The sequence below is a fragment of the Bremia lactucae genome, linkage group LG10, assembly GCF_004359215.1.
Source record: "Bremia lactucae strain SF5 linkage group LG10, whole genome shotgun sequence".
Taxonomy (NCBI): domain Eukaryota; phylum Oomycota; class Peronosporomycetes; order Peronosporales; family Peronosporaceae; genus Bremia; species Bremia lactucae.
In genome coordinates this window covers 3,118,604-3,133,435 of record NC_090619.1, presented here as the reverse complement: position 1 = coordinate 3,133,435, position 14,832 = coordinate 3,118,604, and the positions used below count along the sequence as shown (strand labels likewise).

At 47.6% G+C, this 14,832-nt stretch overlaps 1 protein-coding gene across 1 annotated transcript; it reads right to left on the bottom strand.

Annotated features, from left to right (window-relative positions):
• Positions 1–8,132: 8,132 nt before the first annotated feature.
• On the bottom strand, positions 8,133–8,594 carry CCR75_008864 (uncharacterized protein; the record flags this gene model as incomplete). Its single annotated transcript, XM_067966911.1, has 2 exons — positions 8,133–8,418; positions 8,539–8,594. The coding sequence occupies 2 exons, from the start codon at positions 8,592–8,594 to the stop codon at positions 8,133–8,135; spliced, it is 342 nt and encodes a 113-aa protein (XP_067814746.1).
• Positions 8,595–14,832: the final 6,238 nt, after the last annotated feature.

Below are 14,832 nucleotides of genomic sequence, written 5' to 3'. Positions count from 1 at the left end.
GAAACGGATGGTCAAACAGAACGCGTAAATCGCGTCCTCGAAGAGATACTTCGAGGTTACGTCCAATCGTATCCGAATTGGAGCGAGTTTTTACCGATGGTCGAATTCGCCATCATTAATTCGATGCATGCGTCTACATCGCATACATCGTTCTTCGTGAATGGCTTACGCCATCCACGCATACCCACTTTTTTCGAGGGATCTTCTAGTCTAGGAGGGGGGGGTAGACTCGCACGAGCAAAGCCATTTCTGGCTCATGCTCATCACGCGTCGAAGTAACCAACGACGCGAATGACGTCGATGTCGAAGCAATTTACATCGAAGATGAGAAAGGTCTCATGGCAGTGCGCACAAAGCGCACTGAAGAAGACAAAACAAATGAGTCAGCAGAGGAATTTCTGCTGGCTCGAGAATTAGTAATCCTTTTCGTACAGGATTCCATTGCTAACGCAGTGGACCGTCAGAAACGGAACGCAGACAAACATGGAAGAGCAAACGTTCTTTCATTTAAAATTATGACCAAGTAGTACTCTCTACAGTAAACTTTCCTAAGCGTGCTGTCATCTAATGTGGATAGCAGTAAACTACCTCCCAAGTTCATTGGGCCTTTCCGTGTACTGCATCGCAGAGGCAATGCGTACACAATAAAATTGCCACGTAGGATGCGAACGCATCCTACGTGGCAATTGTCCTGAATGGGAATATTCTCAATCCTGAGAATGTACGCAGTCGAGGATGCCCTTCAGGATCAACACAGCGCAATTCGTCGCAATTTGAGGTAGTTGCGGCCATCCTTCGACCACGAAGACGTTGTGGAAATTGTGGTCAAACGGGACATAACAGAAGAGGGTGCACTGAACCTGTTTCTACCAATGTCAATGCCGATCCAGCTTCCACAGCAGATCTAGCTTCAATGGCCGATCCAGATCTTCCACAGCCGATCAACCTTGATGCTCAGGATACTGCAGATGATTAGGAACACTAGTTTCCTTCTGCTACTGATTTTTTTTACTGTCCAAGTCCATAGTATTGTGTAACTGCTCCAAAACGATTTTTTCCATAATCGCTTTAAAACAATGTTTCCTCTGTTGTAATCGTCGTTAGAATCAGCTTCCATATGCAAGCCTTTAGCGTTCTGTCTTATGTATACGTGCAGCCAGTCAAAATTCGTCTATTTAATGCAGCCAATCATAGCTCGCGACTTAACTTAGGGGTTCTGCATTGGAGGGATGGTTAGCGAAAACTGGGGGGTGGTTAACGGATCCCTTTACGATTGTTTCCAATATTATCAAATTTGGTAATATTGATATTACATAAATATTGTTTACTGTAAAAGGAATAACAAATATTAAGTCCTATAAGAAGAAATAAATAAAGAAGTCAAAAATTATCACCTTTATTAATATTTACTGAATAGCTACATATTACCCTATTTGGTAATATTGACGCAAATAAGCCATCACTTCTACTTATTTGTAGGTTTAAGTTTAAATCAACCTTGCCAATCGTCATAAGACACGATTGTGCGGTGCGCAAGTAGGCGCCATACATAGTTTGTTATAAATTTAATAAAGCCTGTGGAAGATAGAAGATCGTTACGTAGGAAATTTATATATTAATACAGTTTTCCTTTTTTCGTGTCTTAAGCCTTAGAATTTTCGTGAAGTAGCTAAGACTTCTTAGCTACTTATAACCTTACTCTGCACGTCGTGTACGTGAAGTAGTCGAGGCGCCCCATCCTCACTGTAATGAGTGTAGGTTGACTAGTACTATTATCAGTACTAGCATAGGGTGACGACACCTCCGGGAGATTTACTGTCTCCTCGGCAGATCCCAAGACGTACTGGAGCACCTCAACTGAGGTTGCTTTCGCCATTTTGTCTTCGACGGCCTCGAACACCTCGTTCGAAGGCCCATCCTCTTTAGCCGGAACTGATTTAAAGGTCACTCGTTATGACGTGCCTTTGATCGTGGGTCTGCTCCTGTCCGAACTTAAGGAAAAAATATCAACGAGGTAGTCGCAACCAGTTCTAGAATAGAGCTTGGTGGACTATTGCTCATCGTCCACAATTGACTAGGGTGTCTTAGACACAGTCAAAAATAAAGATTCTCTGCTCAAGGCTGGGATGCCTCGAAAGACAGTCCATTTTTTTAATTCTGTGAAACACCGTGATGTGTCCATTACTTTGACAATAGTAAACCCAAGGACGGGCTGAGCGACATTGAGTCGCACAATCGATATTTGAACGCTGTGTCGAAGATTCTGGGTGACGCCCGATTGTACGTCGAATTGCAAAAGTGCGTCATAGGGGTCCCCGAGATACCTGTGATGGGCTTCATCGTAGGTACACATGGTGTACGAACTTACCCAGACAAGGAAAAATTGTCGTTGATGAATAGTTCAGCGTTGGTATTATTATCTTCGCAATAGTCTCTTTTTGTTATTACCGACTTTGTCTTCTTCGATTTTGATTAGATCAACACCGGATTATTCACACGGACTGATGAGTGAATGTGTGATGAGCAAGAGCCAGATCGGTTCGGCAAAAAATGCAAGCCATCGAGCCGTTTGTAAAGGAATGATCAATCCCACGACACGTAAAGGATTACGCCAATTCCTAAGGCTCGCTACTTACTTACATGAGTGCAGCAAGAATTATGCAGAGCGTACTAAGTTATAGTCTAACCTCCTTGAAAATGATGTAGAATGGGTTTGATCAATGGAATAAGTAGATGCGTTCACATCAGTGAAGCAATCTCTTGTAGAGGCACCAGTAATGGCATTGTCAGACACGAATAAGCTCGCCCTTAAGCGTCGTCTGCGATGGAAGCAAGTTTGCAATCGACAGCGCGCTCACGCAGAAGGATGACGACGGCGCTGACCGTGTCATCTCTTATTAGTCGCGGCTTTTGAAAGCTTCGGAACTGGATTATCCTGTGTGTGTCAAGAATCTACATTTAATGAAGTATGCTCTTGTTAAGTTTCGAGTGCACCTGTTGGGCACCGAATCATTTGGGGTTTACACGGATCACACATCACTGCGGACCGCAATAAACTCTTCGCGCCTCTCGACTAGAAAGGCAAGATGGCTTACATTCTTATTTGCAATTAAATTTAAGGTTATTTACAAGCCAGCTCAGTCGAACGTCTTGGCTGACGCGTTATTGCGCAGACCAGACTTCGAAAGGAAAATTTGTCTCGTGCTAAGGCACAAATAGAGTCGTCTACGTTGGCAGCCATGAAGGTCTGCCAGCTCGTTGGCCTCCGAAATAAAGGAGACTTCAGTCAGGACGAGCATTGTCACCTGCTGTTGGATCACTTCGATGGACGAAAGGTTACCCTTCCGTCGCACCTGAAGGCTAAGCTAAATCGGTTTAGCTACAGCGATGGCCTGTTATGGCATCAACTCTCACCTTGTGATCCCATGAGAATCTATGCCCAGATATCAAGCTGAAATTACTTTACGAGCTCTATGATGCACCATCGAGTAGACGTTTGGGCCGAAAAAAGACATTCTCACGAGTGTCAGAGGCCAGCTATATTCGCTCGTGTTAACAGTATCAGCGCATTAAGCCGGCATCGTCCAGCAGTGCGCTTTGCGCTTCGAAGTTGTTGCCGATTGCAACGGATTGTTGGAAGTCGGTCAGTCTGGACGTCATGTTTGGCATGCCGCCTGATCACATGGGTTGGACGGGGCTCGTTATCTTTGTGAACAGACTCAGAAGAATAGTGCACTTAGCACTATGTAGCTCCACGACCTCAGGCAAGGAGGCAGCTCTCTTGTTCCAGGATCATGTATACCGACTACACGGGATGCCCGAGTCCATAGTATCGGATCGGGATCCACGTTTTGCGTCAAGTTTCTGGCGCTATATGTTTTAGATGGTGGGTACCAAGCTCCACATGTCGACAGCCGATCATTCCAGACCGATGACCGAACAGAACGTGCCAATCGGGTCGTGACGAATGTATTGCGCACGGTAGCGACTCCTGAGGAATGAAGCAAACGATTACCTTCGCTATTGATACAGTGTCCACGCCAGCACGGGCGAGACACCGTTTTATATAAACGTACTGCGCTATCCTCGGATGCCAGTCTCGCATGGAACTAGCTCGAATCTTAGCGGGGGGGGGCCTCACAACGCTCGGTGCGATTGAAAAAAGAGACACAGTTCAGAAAACTTGCCTTCGTGACCCTGCCAGTTCAGCAGTGGTCATAATGTTATTGTGGACTCACGGCAAGAAATGCCTGTGCTTTTAAACAATACCGACGTTTCGTTATTAGCAACTGCGTCCTATGACCGACCTCTCGGCGGTGACATAGCCGAGTTTGATGCTAAAAGCGTGAGCGAGGCTCGACGCTTTGTGGATAAGCGATTAGCCATCATTCGAAAATTCCGTGACGCGATGACAAGCGCATAGGACAACTTAAAACAATACGCGGACTGACAAGAGCGCAAAAACAATGAATGCTCTAAGGGCGGGGTACTATTAAGTACTGCTACTCTACATAAATATGTAGTTTTTGTACTACTTGGAGTTGCTACGAAATTTCTGCCGCATTTCATCGGGCCGTTTACGGTGCCGAGGAGGTTGGAGACCTAAATTATAGGCTCACCCTCCCGCCGTATATGAAGACGCACCTCGTCTTTCACAAGGATCGTCTGAAACGGTAAGTTGATCCAGACGAGATCACACATCCCCATCGTTCTAAGGAGACCGATGGTGACCGATGGTGACGACGACTGTGGGTCGAGCGTCGATCAGGAAGGGATAGCGAGGAACGTTAAAGACTTCTCGCCGACAAATTCCTCTCATCATGATATATGGACTCGGAGAGCGAGGAACATCGCGCGCGCGACGCGAATCTAGCAGCATCAGCTTCTTCAAAATGTCCAGCCGAAGTTTCAACCCTGGCCATCCTTCGAGCAAACATCGCAGAGATCCGAAGTCAGTCGCGAAATTTAGCTTTAGAGATACCCGATTCGCCGTTCAGCAGCGCTCACCGCCTGCGACTGAACGGAAGCAGGATAGGTAGCCGCGAGTAGGTGGGCGGAGTCGCCACTCCTATCGGGTGCCACCTTCATTAGTGGATGCTGCTGAGAACCAACGATTCCTTGTTGGATGGTTGCTTGTCCACCGCTCCGTGAAGCATAAGCTTCAGATCCTCGTGGATGCCGAAGAGTTTCGACTCTTGCGAACCGGTGAACGCCCTACGCGTCGACGTGCCGGGATCGGTGTCTGCCTACGCGAAGGAGTGGCAATTGGAGCCGCTTCGCTAGTTCCAAATTGACTAGCAGTAGCGTGATGAGGAGAAGCAGGGGGTTCAGTACCGCCCGAGATTTCTCTTACGTGCAGTGTATTCGCTGCGACCGTTGTTTCGCCACATCGCTATGTGACTGAAAACGACGCAGGAATTCTGCTTCGTGTTGGTCGGTTGTTTTATTCGAACGCGTAACGACCGGGATCGGGGAAACTCGTCCAAGTGATTTCCCTGATCTTTCCATGAATAAGACGCCATAATTGTTAGGCGCGTCTAAAGTAGCGCGCTCTAGGAGCGACTCACTAGTTCCATCCGAGCGATGCTATTCGGATGGAGGTGGCATCGGCATATGCCACCAGTCATGTAGCCGCGTTCAATACGGCTAAATTGTGACACCGACCGGACACGTCACTGATTTTTTAAGCTCGGGCTCTTCGGCGTCGGACTCCCCGTTGTGGATAATGGTATGAGAGACCGATGTTGTGGTTCTACCCAACTGAGAAGCACCTGCATCTTTACGGGCAGTGTTCTCATAAATCGTCGCTGCGCTAGCTAGCGCAGACGACGAGGCAATTGGCTTGCTGACATTAGGCATGTTCGCCTTCGCAATGTTAGACGTCTCCGTAATGGAGCAATGGGTGAATTTTGGATGAGCATTATAGCGCCATCACTCTTCCTCATTAGCTCGCTGAACCCATGACTACTTTGAGGCGATGGCAGCGGTGTCGACTCATTGCAGTCAACAATGAGCGGCGGATCTAAATCCTCACTGTGCAAATTGGATGGATCATCCATTCCAGCTAGTAGGTGGCATGTTAAGCATCATATGATGTTATCCTAGTAGGTACACACACTGTTCGCTAAAAGAGTGGTAGAGAGGATTAAAGCGGCGCGTCGTATGTGGCTCGGTGTCCCTCGTTCCTACCGACACAAAATGTAAAATCGCTCTTAACGAGGGGGTGGGGTAACGGGCTAGCTGCCTTATGTTACACACACCCGTTAAGTACAGTTAAAGGGTAGGTTAATTACTTCTTATAAGTAATTTGACCTGCCACTCGGTGAGGTTCAGGTACTGACCCACACTTGTGTATGTGATGCACATAGGTGCATTCACATTGGAAGTGATGACGTCTAGCGTCATCCGCGAGCTGAGGTATTCAGAATAATACGCTCGCCATGTAGAGGTGCCCATCTTTAGAAATGGCATCTGTTGATTGGGTAAAAAAGTTTATATATAATTCTATTAAATATAAATCAGTCTTAGAAGTACTTTATAGATAACAAGTGCGCGCGTGAAGACCCCTTCTATTAAGGTATCAGCTCGTTTGGTGAGCCTTGGGCGCCCACCAAATACCTCACCGCACGTGATAGAAGACGGTCAAACCACTTCCTTGCTGTCTTGAGGGTGTGTGCTTGTAGCGCGAGGCCGCTTTAGAAGCGTCCGCCTACGGAAGGTGAGGTGCCTCCAAATACTTTCAATATACGACGTGCAGATGAAGGTTTTCAGCTGCTAAGGAGTCTAGCTAAAGGTCGATTCAAAAGGCTTAGTATCGAGAAAATGTAAAATTGTGTTAATATATTCAAGTTCCTGCAAGACGATCTTTTATCTACTGCCTTGAATATATCAAAATAAAACCATGTATTGCGACCCCTTGCGCACCGTCATTCGTATACAATTAGCAGCGATTGGCGGGGTTGATTAAAACTTGAGCCAACCAATCAACAGACCTGTTGTCCTGCTGCTTCAATACGGTACTACTGGAAATATCAAGTAAAATTACAAAAGGATATAAATTTATAATCCTTTATTATTTATTCTTATAAGAATAATGTTTTCTATTCCTCTTATAGGAATTATTAATGTAACGGGACACTTCGTTAAACTTTTCGAGCACGAACATGTCAAACAATTCTGTTGGAGCACATGTTGCGCCTTTGTGCAATTTAGTATCCTGGCCAGGGTTTCGTACCGAGTCCATAGGCCATTAGCTCACTCACTTCCCGATGATGTTGAGAAGGTAAACAAAAAGGACCAAAAACGTATGAGCTTATCTCCCATCGCAAAGTTACAGACAGGCAAATGAAAACGATTTTATCGATACTCTAATATTAAGAAGCGCGAGGCCGGTGCTTGGCCGTCTCGCACTATCTTTTACCAATCAGAAACGCCATTAAGTGAAATAATTATCGTAACCTTAAAGCTGAAATTCTTAACGGAGCAACATTGTACATTTCAAGAAAAATCTATTAATCTTTCTTGCTGTTGCACAACAGCTTTGTCTGACGGATAATGAACCCGCCGTTACAACTGACATCGGTAGCATTGCACAACTCAACGACACGGTGTTATCTAACCAAAGACTTTATCATAAACCGATCTGCTGCGATCAAGCAGAGAGAGAAAAATAGACTGGCAATTTCTGTTATGATTTACAAGATTTCTGAAAATTCCTCAGCCACTCAGAAACTTCAAAAGACGACACCTGTCGCCTAGTGGGGCTTTTGCTATGCCGGCCCCCGATTCGCCATGTTTCTTATAACAATATTACTGCAAAGAGAGATATCATTATCCTTACCCCTGCGACCGCTCGAAGCTATTTTCAGAAGGAAGGTATGAGACTTGATAAGATGCTAACTTCAAATATCGAGTCGTCTGCCCTTGTTGGATAATTGGAATTTCTTCATAATTTACGCCAGTGATAGCTGTTTAGGGAGATAGGAACAATTTAGGCAGGTTGAACTGTGAGCTCGGAGAGTTCTCGAAAACGGCGGACGATGCAGCGGTAGCTGCCCCGCCCGCTACAAAAAACTGTCGAATCATCCACACAAGTTAATAAATTCGCTCCTGGCCCGGGCAGGTGGGATGCCTCAAGCTTTATTTTTTGTTTGCTTTGCAATAGCGCGATCACGAGAATTTCCGATATACAAGTAAAAAATATTAGCGAAGCTAAGGGGCAACCCTGGTAGATGCCCGTAAGCACTAGAATTGGGTCGGTTACAATCCCGGTGACAAAAATTCTGTTGTAGTGTAAAGGTGGAGATTCCGTGTCTTGGTAATGAATAAACTTCCAACCCAAAATACCGGACTACTTCAAATAGGAAATCGCGCGAGACTATGTCGTATGCCTTGCAAAAGTCTAATTGTAGCGTAGCTCTTTTCGTTTTCGTTTTCGTTCACATTTGTATGGTAGCTAGGTTGCGCAACAATCGAGATTGTAGAGGACCTCGAACCGCGTTAGCCTTCTGACAAGAAGAGCACATGAGACTAAAACACCTGCCCGGCGTGAGCGGACGAACCATCGGCATGGGAACGGAGTCGCCCACGTGCATTGATAGGGGAGAGCGACGAGCTTGCCCTCTAGATAATGGTGCAAAGCAGAACCAAGGTCTCAATCGCCAATATTCGAGGAGGCAGCAGGAGCCACTAACTTCATTTGGTGATTTACATCAAGTGCCTCGCTCCAAGCCTGCTCACGCCTCAGCTCATCTTGAGTCTGGGTGACGGACTCCACCGCAGCATGGCTTTGTGCCTCGGACAGGACCCTTCGCTGTCTGAGCACAAATGCCTCAAGCTGCTCCAACTGAGCAATATGTTGCTCAGGGGGACTGCCCAAGAGGCTGACCAGGGATTGAGCCCTAAGGCCCAAAATTTGGCACGTCCGGTTCAGTTGGACATGCCAAACTTCACTTTGTCGCATCATCATTCATGTAACGAGCTTCAATTGCGTCGTCTAAATCGACAAACCATCTGAAAAGGGAGTCGCCTTCGACTGCCCTAAGCCTATAAATTTCTATCTATAAGCTTTCGGGTCGACGCGGAAGCGTCGGCCTGATAGCAGCATGTAAATGCTGCTATCTCAACAGTTTTAACTGTTGAGCACCCTGTTCTCTCAACACCCCTGCGTGTTAAGAGCCTTGCTGGTGAAGCAAGGCTACTTTTCCTTGGGCCCCGTCGATTTCATGTTGTATGAGCTCAGCTATGTCCGCATGTTGTTCATCACTTTCTAGAATGAACAGCATGGCGCCCACGGCTAGCCCATCTACGACTGAAGTCATACGTCCGATCGCTCTCCATTCAAGGTCACTCAAATGAGTGAACCTTTCACGCGTTGCGTGATAGCCTTGTTAAGGGGCTTGAAAGCTCTCTCCTTCATCATACAACATGTCCATGTTGGATGCACCGTGCGTGGACCGTTGAACGGACTACGAAGTGTTATAGCCAGGTGTAACGGGCACCCTTTGCTAGTACTGATAACAGTACTAGTCAACCTACACTGGGGCGCCTCGACTACGTCAAGTACACGACGTGCGGAGAATGATTCTTAGTAGCTATGAAGTCCTAGCTACTAAAGGCTAATTCTTTGGCTTTAGAATACTAATAAATTAAGATTACAAATGCGGTGCTTTTATCGCAAACGCATCCTGTTAGTTGTGTGAGGGACGCCGTTGTGTATTAATAAGTGAGTAGTTATCTAGCTAACTACTTACGTGCATCCTTCCTTATAACCACCCGTGCAATTCAGCGCTTCCCATCCTAAGATCCTAAGAGGGTCGGCCGAACCGCGATTGAAACTACACTAGTGTAACCTCCGATTCCAACACTCCTCCTCGGTCGTCGCCTCCCAAGCCTTCCTATAACTTGAAAATTTCGCGCAGCTCGGCCATCCTGGGCGCCGGCATTGCCTTCGTAAGAAGGTCTGCCATCATCAGGTGTGATTTCACGTACTTGGGCTTTACTATGCCCTTTCTCGCAAAGTCGCAGATGAATTTGACACGAATGTCAACATGCTTAGCGCTCGCCATGCTATCCTCTGACTCCAGCAGCCTTATAGCAGCTTGGTTGTCCATGAACATTGGCGTAGGCTCCGCCACCTCGAATTGCAGCTCCCGCAAAAACTCCGCAGTCCGAGTAACTCTCGAACGACGTGTGAAGCAGAAGTAAATTCTGCTTCCATTGTAGAAAGCGAGACTCCAGTCTGTTTCTTGCATATCCACTGGGTAATCGCCCCGTCCATCGTGATTACTCCGCCGGTGACAGACTTCCTATCGCTTTTGTCTGCCGCGAATGCCGCATCACTCCAACTTTCAATACTGACCTGGCTCTTCTTAGTTTCCTTGATACTCATATCAAGCTTGAGGCCCGTAGTGGCCTTCAAATACCTCGCTATTCGCTTCGCCATCTTCCAGTCCGCCATCGATGGCTGATGAGTGTGTCGTGTCGCTTTGTGGACGGCGAAACTAATGTCGGGCCTCGTACACCTGGCAAACCATAGCAAACTCCCCACGAGTGACTGAAAAAGCCGTATCGTAGGTTCTCCACGAGTTCCCGTATTCTGCAATAGTTGCGTTTCCTGAAGCTCTACTTCGTTGCTCTCTACCCCAATCGGTGTTCTCACGCCATTAGCGCTCTCGAGACCGTACTGTTCCAGAAGCTCCTCGATAGCAGCCTGCTGATCTAGCGTGTAGTTGCTCAACTCGTCGTGTGTCACACGCAATCTCAAGAATTTCATCACTTCGCCTAGGTCCTTGATGGACAAAACACTCATTTTTTCGAAAAACGCTTCCATTAAGCCGCCATTAGACGCAGTGACCAGAAGGTCGTCGACGTAGACGCCTACAACAGTCATCTCGCCTCCTTGTCACTTGTAGTATACACGCATATCCGTTACGCAGCGCGTAAAGCCAATTTCAACGAGCTTAGCGTGAAGCAATTGGCTCCATAGCCTCCCCGCTTGCTTTAAGCCATATAGTGATTTTTTCAATCTGAGTGCCAGTTTAGTGCAACTGTCTACATCAAAAGCAGTCAGCACACTTTTTGGAATTACCATTCCCTTCGAGATCGCCGGATACATTTCTAAGTGCTTTTCCTTCTCTGCCTTCACGTAGGCATTAGGAATATCGCCGTGTCTAGCGGGCACGCGCCATCGCCTCGCGAGTACCAAGACCACCTTTACGGTGCTCAATTCCATTGTTGCTGCGAAAGTCAGACTGTAATCTACGCCAAACAACTGCTCGTTACCACAGGCCACGAGCATGGCCTTGTACCGTTCAATAGCTCCGTCGGCGTCCGTTTTAGTCTTGAACACCCACTTTGTATGCAGTATATGACTCACAATCGGTGGGGTCACTAATGTCCATACTCCATTCTCTTCAAGTGCCGTCAGCTCGTCGAGCATCGCCACGGTCCACTTTTCTTTTAATCCGCTCTTCATAGCTTGCCCGTAGTTTTTCGGTCCGGCTCCCGTACACTGTTCACTATGTCCGGGGCGGGATCTCCCAGAGTCTCATTGGCTGATGGCTGTACTGCGGTAGCAGGTTCCTTTTTGGACGCTGACCTCGTCTGATGTCTTTCTCGCGTCCAGCTGCTCTTCTTTTTGGGTTTCTTCTTCCGAGTCGTCGTTTCACCGCCGGCAGCCGCGCCTTCGGCATCATATTTCGCCTCCTCCGAGTCTTCGAGGTGTACGCGCCTCAACTGCTCATTCTGCACGTTCGTGAGAGTCTCCACGTTCCTGACATGCTGTGTAACAGCTACCACTTTGTTTTTCGCGATGTATACTCAGCATCCGACCAATGATTAGTGCAGGCTTGCCGCGCTCGCCTAAGGACTTGTTTCTTGCGTCTTTGTGCACAGTGCACGGTGATCCAAACACGATAATGTCACATAAAATCGGGGGTGTTCTTCGTGAGCATATGCAGCGGTGACTTACCTCCCGGGTTACCTTTACTTGGACTCCTGTTTTGAATATAGGCCGCATACTCAGCAGCGTCCCCCCAGAAAATCAATGGCAGACCACACGCAAACAGCATGCTGCGTACCATGTTCGTTTCCCCGGAACACGGACTAAACTTCCTACACCACTCGACTCAACCCCAATCGCCAAAAAACGCCCTGCAAATGCGAAAAAGACACTTCTTGTAGGAATTAACCGCTATAAAATACGCCGTTGGATGCGCATTGATGTGGACACACCAAATTGGGACATTAGAACAGATGTTTACGCACGTTTTATGTAATTGCTTGATTTCTCGGTTTGCTTATTTGCCTTGCGATACCGGTATCATTACAAAACAAGTCAAGTGTCTGGTATTCTCCTCCGCCGTCCGTGCGCAGCACGTGAATACGGACATTAAAACGCCTCTCAAAGAAAGCCATAAAGTGCTTGAAATCTTGTGCCGACGCGTCTTTAGTCTTCGCCAAGAAGACTCTGCAGTAGTTTGTGCAATGATCGATGAAGTTGATCATGTACCGATTTCCCAGTCTATCGCGCGGAGTCATGGGACCTTTCATGTTCGAGCAGATTACGCCCCCGATGACGTCTATAGGCGAATCTTTGCCACTATCTTCCCGAGCTTGCTTATTTTTGGTCTGCTTGCCCTGAGCACAGGCCAAACAATTAGCACGCTTCTCATCAGTTAGAGTAAAAATGGAAATCGGGTCCTTAGCCATCTTGAGTATGGTGTCGTAGTTCAGGTGCCCTAGTCGACGATGAAAGTGCATTAATGTTCCTGTCTGTACGTCTGATCCGACATCGTCCTGGTCTTCCGCCAGCACCGACATCAGCACGTTCCTCGCGTTCCTCGCATTCCTCGCATTCTTTTGTCCGTCTGCACGAATCATCAGTACATTGTTGCGTCTCTCCACCTCAAAAACTGCGGGTCCTCCAGCCATAGGTGCAATTATGCGGTGCGAGCCTATATACTCAATCTTAACCCCTTTTTTCCAAAATGCCATAGGAGATAATGTTCCTCTTCAAATTCTCTGCGTACTGCGCGTCCAGCAGTCGCACTTTCATCGTTTTTCCCAAGACGTATTTTTTGGGATCGCGGTTCCAGTTTTCACTCGCAGTGCTTCGCCGTCCGCGGCCACGCACTGACTTTCAAAGTCCTCCGGACTTTCCAGCAGCTCCTCGTCGTTTACCAGATGACGACTGGATCCCGTATTCAAGATCGCCTATAGTGAGTACACAATCCGCATCACCACCCTGGCTCCTTTCCTCGTGAACGTCATTTAGAACGTCACGCCCGAGTTGTTTCCCGCGAAGCTCGATCTCCGTTGACTGGGCGAAATGCGCCAGTTCTTCCGCTTGGCGCAAGTAATCTGTTCAAATTAAGCCGCGATAACATCGATACACGCATCGCTGGATCTGCATAGTGCACAATGTTGTCCAGCACCAAATTATCCGCGCCACCACACGCTTCGCTGACCGCTACCAAGTATAGGTAGTGCTCCGTCCAACTACGTTTCACGCCCTTCGGGGCCGTGAACATCTTCATACTCTGCGCAGGAGTAATCTTGGTTGCGAAAGTATGCAGCAAGCGCTGCATGACGTGCGCTAGTGTGGGCTCCTCCAACCACCAGTCCTCAACTTGTTGATTGTAGTATCTCTCCGCCATTCCGGCAAGATGGTGTCCGAGGATATCACCTTCACTTCCTCTGTCCATTGAAATCCGCACGCACGTTCCGCGAACTGGATTTGCCGTACAAACTTTTTTCTTCACGATAAAAAAACTCTGCCAAGTCCCTGGTAGAGCTCTTTGCCATCGAAATGGTGTATCCCGAGCTTACATGTGAGCACGGGTTCAGAAATGCTGCGATGAATGTGGAAATGACCCAAGCACCTCAGCCAGAGCTGCCGCAGCACTACGTGCCGCATCCTGTCTATCAGCAGCCTGTCAGGGCACCCACTATGCCTCAGGGCACGCAGGCACCTTTAAGCAACTTTTCATGTGTTCCAGATACGCGTCAGCGGTTGCTTCACGCCGAAATACGTAGCCGGTGAAATTGGCTGCTGTTGCCGTGGTGGAGGCGTCTGGTCCAACGTCGTCCGATCCATAGCCCTCCCGAGTCCCAAGGCTGACTCAAACACGCTTGATCTACGTCCCGTGAAACGCTCCTTCTCCTCTTGTCGCTGCTGCGACGCCTCCAGGCGCTCCATGCGTTCGGCAAGGCCCGTGAGGAGATCCAGGAGATTGTCCTGCGTGTCCACCGGCTTAGCTGGATTCTTGACTTCATCTATACCTACATACTGGCCGTCGTCCTGTTCCTGGCCGACCTTGGCTTTCGGAGTGTGTGGACTTCTCTGCGACGTGTTTCTTTGGGCTATAGTTTGTTATTTGTGTGAGGATCTGTTTTGTATTGAGAAGTTAGTTGTTCTGTATCTAACTATTTAGATGCATCTTTCCATAACCCTCCGTGAATCGGGGGTTTCGATCTGAGATCCTACGGGGGTCGGGTGAACCATCGTTTAATCGGTTTTTATTTCAGGGAGACGTTGTACAACTGCGAAGAAAAACAATCATATCGCCATTTTGCGAGAGGTATGGACTGCGTCTGCGGTTACACTAGTGTACCCTCCGATTCCAACACATACAATATGGCTGACTTGCGAGCCTGCCTTTACAATATTAAGTGTGAACGCTGCTAAAATTACACCAAACCTTAAAAAAAGCGAAGGAATAATAATTCGTTCCTTGTAAGTCCGAATTCATTGCATCTAAAGACGCAAGACGTCAATTTGCATTACATATTCCTGAGCGGGCTGTGTACCTCCGAGTCACCTTAGGCGGT